At 36.2% G+C, this 7,723-nt stretch overlaps 2 protein-coding genes across 2 annotated transcripts in view; both read right to left on the reverse strand.

Annotated features, from left to right (window-relative positions):
- LOC106518654 (protein SERAC1) overlaps window positions 1-3,634 on the reverse strand; it is a gene marked incomplete at its 3' end in the record, with an annotated part of 5,300 nt that extends 1,666 nt beyond the window's left edge. The window contains 5 exon segments of the mRNA XM_014010026.1: window positions 1,987-2,076; window positions 2,453-2,595; window positions 2,714-2,750; window positions 2,990-3,104; window positions 3,551-3,634. Coding sequence (XP_013865480.1) covers window positions 1,987-2,076; window positions 2,453-2,595; window positions 2,714-2,750; window positions 2,990-3,083 — 364 coding nt within the window.
- A 276-nt stretch (window positions 3,635-3,910) lies between these two features.
- Window positions 3,911-7,028, reverse strand: myct1a (myc target 1a). Its single transcript, XM_014009954.1, has 2 exons — window positions 6,575-7,028; window positions 3,911-5,067 (listed from the first exon to the last, which is right to left on the reverse strand). Exons 1-2 carry the CDS (start codon window positions 6,627-6,629, stop codon window positions 4,514-4,516), a joined length of 609 nt encoding a protein of 202 aa, XP_013865408.1. The 5' UTR covers window positions 6,630-7,028; the 3' UTR covers window positions 3,911-4,513.
- Between the last annotated feature and the right edge of the window lie 695 nt (window positions 7,029-7,723).

Raw genomic sequence — 7,723 nt, forward strand, 5'->3', positions numbered from 1 at the left:
GAACAATATTCTTTTTGTTGTTGTTTTTTTCTTTTTCTTAATTATAATGCAAGAAGATAGATTGTCATTCTTTTTATTATGTAACTTTGATTTATAAAATGATAATAACTTGTAAGTTAAAAGAAAATATAAATCTAAAATATGAAGAACATTATTATTTTGTTTATAAAGAAAATAAAACATTTCTTTTGAGGGAGGTCTTCTGAGACAGGTGGAAATGTTTATTCCCCCTCAGGGTGACCCCTACAGCAGTAAGCAGGAATCATCACAAAAAGGGAAAATTAGTTGAGAGACGTTAAGTTAGAAAAAAGGTAGCTAAAAACACAAAAAACAGCTGAAAGAAGCAAAAAATAAAAAATTAAAAGCTTAAAATAGTATAATGCAGCTCAAAGAAGCACATAAAGTTGAAATTAGCAGAATAGCAGAAATGAACAAAATGATAGCTAAAAAATTAATGAAAAAGAGCTAAAATCAGCCAAACAACGAGAAGTTTTTTTTTAAAAAGCAGAACTAGAATAAAAAGTAAAAAGTACAATAAGCTTTATGAACATTTTGAAGGACGCTGAAAACAACTATTTGTTTTTAATGTGAAAAAATGGCCAAAAAAGCTAAACATCTCAAAAAGTATAAATTGCTGAAGCAACAAAAGTCATAGCTGGAATGTCCTGAAGGAGCTGAAGGTTTTGATATAGAAATTGTTGTATAAAAAAATATGCCAAAAATAAATGCCAAAAAAACGTAGAGAAAAAAAAGGATCTTAATAGTAAAATGGCTGATTGACTTTATATTTACAGAACATTTGCCACAAATAGTCCTAAACTAAAACTAAATCTAATAACTACTACCATCTACTGTGCTGCCTTTGGGGTTCTTACAGAACAAACCTTGTGGAAGCAAACTTTGTGTCACCAGTTTTGTAGCTTTTTGTTTGTAAAAGATCAAAAGGTAAACGTGTTCAATGCAACAAGAAACCAGGAGTAAATGTGTTACAGTTGACTGAAATTAATGTGCATTAATGCAGAAACTATGTGAGACTGAAAAACAGGAAGTCTAAGGGTAAGGCAGGTGTTTCCTTTCCTTGTTCCTCATGTGTGTGCCATAAAATAGGATTGTGGTGGTTTTCTATAAAATGTGCATTTTTGCTGAGAAACGAAACAATCTCATCTAACTGACATCAAATTATATTAGACATGGTTTTTAGGATGTAAAAACAAGTGTGCATTGCCTTGTAGCATGTCATTGCCTGCAGCAGTGGGCTTGAAGAATGAACTGTGACCAAGTTCAATTGTGTTTTCTACCAACTTGTGCTTGTCAAGTCAGCAGGTGTCTGTAATGAGGGTAATTGTGTAACAATATGAAGTTTGTAGAGATTTTTTGTTAAAGTTACTGTAACTGAGTTTTGAACCCTGCTCTCCCACATGAAAGCTCATAGACCTAACCATGAGACCATTGGAGCTGTGGCAGTGGGCACTGCGAAGGGTTGGTTTGTATGTATGCAGAAAGAGAACACATTGCCAATGCAATTGTTGACACTAAACTGCAGTATACAGTATTACAGCAATAGAGCAATATTAGGAAAACATTATGGTAAAACATCAAAATATAATCATATTAGTATTATAAACACTGAACTATTGAGATTAAATATTATTAAACTATGATTCAGTGTTGAGTAGATACAGCAGGGGGCAGTATTGGACCAATACAAGGCTCCATTGACTCCCATCATAAATTATAAAACATTAATATTTCAAAAACAATACGTTTTACAGGCACCAAAAGGCATAGCCATCATTTGGCACAGGAGCTTTACAGATATAAATTAAAATGGCAGCTTTAGGACAAAGTATGCATGAGGAGAAGCATGCTAAAGTGGAGATGACTTGGATGGGAAACGAATAATAATAGTGTGAAAAGCGTTATAGTGTACTGCAATCAATGTTAAACTGTATAGTATCTGCAGGTGAACAATTAAAGAGTTCTTACCATCAAGTGATTGTAAGAAAAGCCTGGAGGATAGTTCCAAAAACCACCTTGCTGCTTTATGAAGCTCTTTTCTTGCTTTTTGTGTGAGGTCTGCAACAGAAGAAGAGTTGGAAGCAGAAACTACAAACATCTAAAAAACTGCAACGGTACTCTGGTGAAAACAGTAAATATCGTGAGCAAATTCTAAAGCACAAATCTGTCGCGATAGTTTCCTTCTGAAACGTTAACCCTGATTTGTGGAAGTGAGATCAGAGAACAGAGCGACCCAAAGACTCAGACAGGAAAGACAGAAGTGAGAGGAAGGAAAGACGAGACAAAAATGAACAAAAGCCACGAGCCAGGTGGATCCATAAAACTGATGCTCGGAGTATTTGCCAAATATCCTTCAGCTGGACTGAGTTTGCCACAAATGCTCTTGTTTAACATTTAAAATAAAACGTGACACCTTTCTTACTGTTATATTTACCTGCTGCGAGGTTTTCATTTTCAGCAGAAGGAGCGGCTCTGAGATAGATGAAAGATTTATATTTCTCCTGCTGGATTACACTTGTGTCGATGGTCACAGCCTTGTCCAACGCAACCATTTCATAAGTAATAAAAAGACAACCCCTGCAGAAAGGTTAATAGAGAAGTTACACAGGGATTAATTCTTTGAAGATACACTGCGAGATTAAGATTTAACTTTTGAGGCGTGTTACAATTTGCATATTAAAGATAGAAAACTTACCCAAAGACAACTGCGCCTGTTACTTTAGCTACTTTCCCTAAAGTCATGAGAAAGAAAATCAAACTTAGTAGACAGTTTGAAATGTTGACAGAGATTTTTTTATGGCACTTATTGAATCAGGTGAGTTGGAGCAGGAAAACAGACCACAGTTTGACTACCATGTCTTAAATATTTTAAATATACGTAGGCTATATGGTTTTAGTTGTTTTCTTCTAAACTGTTTTTTTTAACTAGACTGCTGACAGAGGCAGGCGAATAAAATGTGTAATGACTTACTTAAAGCTTTCCACTGGAGAACTTTGTTCACACCAGGAGGCCCAGCTGAGCTCAATCTACGACAGTGGATCAAACGTAAAGCTGCAACAGACATCCTCCACCTCTCAGTCTGTGCCTTTATTATCAGACCACACAGAAACAAACAAATACACACATTTGTGAGCCAGGATTCTGGAAGAAAGACGTCCTCATTAGGGTTTWTTTTTTTTTTTTTGGTCAGCTGATGGTAGTTTTCAAGAATGTTCATTCATCCGTTCAATAGAGCTAGCTAACATAGCTAACTCAGGATTGTAGAAATTGGACGATTATATTTATTGTCAATTACTTTTTAAAATCTTTTACCTTTTGTCTTACACGAACACAACGAAGTCTGTGTCCAAACAAGGCTAATAACACGAACACGTTGCAAAGTAAATGACTAATAACATCGGAGGAAGTGAAATTAACTTAACTTTTTTCGGGACTTTTATTTTATATTAACTGTAATTCAGGAGCTTTCAGACAAAGGTTAACATATGGAAACGTTGGAAGATAACTTTGATAAATAAATTATATAATTACCTTCTTTAATAAAAGCCAGGTTTTATAAGAACTACGATCATGTCGGACTGTTCGAGCTAGTTCTCAACGTCGTCCCATAAATAATACGTCATCAACCGCAGCCGCGGTATTTTATTTTGAAATATTTGAAAATTATTTCCTTTCCATTTAAGAAAACATTTTTTTTTAATTTCCTTTGGCTTCATTCGTAAAATGTACAAAAAAATGTAAGCAGTACTTTGGTATTTTTATAGTGTTTTGTTGCTCTGGTTTTATAATACATTACTGTCACAGAAGAGAACAAAAAGTCTCAACTTTCTCCTCTTTTTGTTGAACCGCATCATCTCAGAATAACTCTACAATAAAACCAGTTCCACTATTTGTCATAAGTTATTTTCTCTTTATTTATACCTCCAGATGTTGTTTACATCTGCACAGAAAACCATTTGATTTGAGATTTTATTGCATTAAGTTAAGTCCATGAAAAGTACAACAAACTATACATGAAAAACTGTTCACACCTAATGCACGCTTGGAGTATCCTCTCACACTTGTACATACTGTTCATGCAAACATAATTATTAGAATTTTACAAAAGGCAACTCAAAATAAATGGCTCCCAAAACAAACAAATCACATCATGTCAGGTCACTTTTATGTCTTGCAGATTAACACACCTCCCTTATTTGGCTGGCATTATAAAACATTTGTGTGTGTTGTTGCATAATTATTAACCTGCGGTACACGTTTCTATGATGTAAACTTAGCAAACAGTCCAGTTTGAACAGTGGTTTAGTAATAACATCTTTTCACGCAGTAGCCAGACAGTTTCACATGTGTCAAAGAAAAGTTAAGTGTTATATTTTTAATGAAAAGTATAAAAAAAATTGTATTTTTTAATGTGTTGATCAGACCTTTGAATCGTTGAGTCCTTTGTGCTGTAAATTATATGAACATCCATTTTTAGGTCATTCATGTTTCCTGTCAGGTGGCTGTCTCCTGATAGGCCCTTATGATGCTCTCATAGGCCGGAGGTGGGGTCTGGGTCATGCTGAACCCCCTCAGGTTGTTGTTCCCCCAAAACGACTCACGTCTCGGCGGGGTGGCGGGTGACCGGTCAGCGGTTTGAGCCGAACCAGCCGAAGTGGTCAGGGTCAGCATCCGAGGCAGCGTGGTCTGGCTCCCCTCCTCCGCCTCCCTCGCGATCTGGCTGCACTGGATGAGAGGGTGGAAGGTGGAGGCCCTGAAGCTGGATTTATGCCCCACTGCGTCCAGGTGGTCCGGGGAGGAGGTCTGGCGGTGGAAGCTGAACGCCGCCGCGTTCAGTAAACTGTTGTTGCTCCTGCGGTCGTAGCCGCTGCTGCTGCGGCAGAAGGCCGGGCGACTGCGGGGGGAAGAGTGTGAGGTGCGGGGCGGGCGTCGGGTGATGCTGGCAGAGCCGGCTCTGCGTCGACTCATCCACGTTAGGATCACATAAACCATGGCCCCCAGGAGCAGACCCACAGCAATGGAGACACAGAAAGCTATAATTAAAGGAACTGGAAAAGAAAATAAAGGAGATTTTGAAACACTATTTCTTAATCATTAGTTATTAGAAGTTCTGTTTCCACTAAAGGCCACATGAGCCTTATGGTGGCCCTCAAAGGGCCAGTAATACACTTTGACTAAACACGAAACATCACATTCCTCTACAGCTGAGCGCTGCAAACAAATGATAACTGAGCTCTACCTGGTATTTCCTGCATAGAAACAGTGTTTTAACACTTCCTTTTCTAAACACTAAAAAGTACAATTGACTAAATATGAAATAAATGAAACAGAAATACAAAAAAAAATTAGAAAACCTTTTTTTTGTTAGGCCATGGAAGTCACCTATGGACCGTATTTGGCCCGCAGGCCTTGATTTTGATATGTGTTCTAACTAGTAAATTAAAGAGTTTTTTTTGTACAAAAGCATTGATTCATCCATCATCATTTTATTTAAGTGGTCTTAATAAATATGGCTTTGTAATTTCTGAAGATCTTTTTTTAAGTATTTATATTCAATGACTGCCTTGTCTTGAAAAATAAAGACAATTTTTTTTTATTTTAAATGTTAATTCTCTTGAATTCTGCCCAGTGAATCATTTGGACAAGGCTCTTAAATTAAAAGGATGAACTTAGATAAATCTATAAAAGTCATAAATAACAACTTAGCAAAGATCTTGCTTTAAATTGGATCTAAGGCACTTTGTTGCCAACAGTCAGTCACAAATACTTTTATTTATATACTTAGCACAATAATTAAATAAATTTGTGTTTGGTAGAATATTTCTTTGTTGTAACATTGGCAATAAATATTACAGCAGTACCAGAAGCTCAACAGCAAAATAAGCTGTTTGGTAAAGAAGATTTGGCAAATTTTTCATGTGTGTGACCCACACACTCAGCTCTACTCATTCCACAAATGCATGCTCCTTACAAATGTGGCACCATTTAAAAAGGGAAATGAACAGGCTTTCCGATAGCATAAGATTTATTACCAAGAAGCATTGTTAAAACAAAGAAAAGAATACAAATTTCTAAATTATTTAGTCAAATAAATGAAAAATACCAAACAGTGTTTGACCCATAACATATTCAGGAGTGGTTTATTCAGCTCTTATTTTGAAGTACAAAGAGCAAGAATGAGAATGCTACAGATAAGATAACTCTATTTAGACTTTTTTCAGAAAAAAAAGTTTCCTGTCAAGAATAAAACCAAATGTTTTCATTTCACCACTAATTTAGGAAAAGAGGAAATGAAACACCAGTAAAATACTGAACGGATGTGACTTTTAGAAAACCTGGAGGGATACAAATGTTAAGTTTCATGGTTTAAAAGTGAGTACGGTACCGCAAAAATGCATCTTTTTTGTAAAGTCTGATTTCTTTTGTATTAAAAGTTGTTTAAAAAGCAGCCAGGCAGACATATTGTAACAATTTCAGGAGTGAATCAAGCTTGAAATTCCTGAGACAAAACAAGAGCAACCACAAACAGAAGAAGATGGAAAGTTAGAAACTCACCAGCATCAAAGGACTGCAGAATGTCCAGAAAGACATTTGTGCTGTTTTCAGCCATGACATGAAAAACTGTTTAACACTTGATTTTAAGCTTTTTTTTTTCTGTTTAAACTCCTCTCCCCCCTTTTCCCCACTCTATGTGAGTTCTTTTTCTTCTCTCCTGATGAGTTTTCCTGTCTTTCAGCCTCGTTTCTTTCCTGTTTCCTTGCTTTCCTCTCCCTCTCTACTCCTTTCCCTCACTTTCTCCGTCTGCACTTGTGACTCTTTTTTCCAGGACTGGACCTAGAGGCGTGTGGAGGAGACTGACGGGCAAAAAAAAAAAAAAAAAAAAAAAAAAAAGGCCTGGCAGTCATCTTGTTTATGGAAGTGGAAAACTACACTGTCACATTTCCTGCCTTTCTGCTTGAAATTAACAACAGGAGTGGCTTATCTGAACAGGACAGAGATCCTGGAGGAGGAGAGGCAGGGTGTTTCTGCAATCACTTCCTTTTCTCCTCATTTCCTTAAGGTTGACAAATGGGAAAAAGTTATCATATGGCGAGTATGCAGGCTTGCATCTTTCTCTTTTTTTTAATTTTCACTTTAGGAGCACACTGAAATCTAAAGGTGGAATAGCTTTAATTTTTATTGAACTGTTTGGTGCAAATATGAGCTTACTATTGCACATTTTGAACCAGCTTGCAAGGATGTTTGCATTAATTCCAGCCTTTCTGATGGTTCTTTCGTTTAATTTTGTCGGTGTGTGTGACTGCAAGGCCTGGATTGGATGTGCACTGGTGAGAACTCCAGTAAAAACATAGTTTTATTTGTTTTAGAAGCAACAAAAGCTGTGCAGCTGTTTTATTAATACAGTGAGTTTATAAAAAGTCCAAATACAATGAGGAAAAGCAGTTTTAATCRAGTCAATGGCAATTCTGCAAGCCATCAGTGCAAATGACTAAATTAATTAAATTAATGACTAAATTAATGAAATTTTTTGCCTTTCTTCACATTAACTTATATATAACAAAACAATGTGTCAAAAATATTGACTTTAATGAGATTTTACTTGACTAACAGCCTCACAACTGACTTACAGGCAACTAGTGAAAGAACAGCCAAAGCTTGAACTTCCTTTAATTGTTGGCTCTGATGTTTAACTTGTTAAAAAAA

The sequence above is a fragment of the Austrofundulus limnaeus genome, unplaced genomic scaffold (assembly GCF_001266775.1).
Source record: "Austrofundulus limnaeus strain Quisiro unplaced genomic scaffold, Austrofundulus_limnaeus-1.0 Scaffold64, whole genome shotgun sequence".
Taxonomy (NCBI): Eukaryota; Metazoa; Chordata; class Actinopteri; order Cyprinodontiformes; family Rivulidae; genus Austrofundulus; species Austrofundulus limnaeus.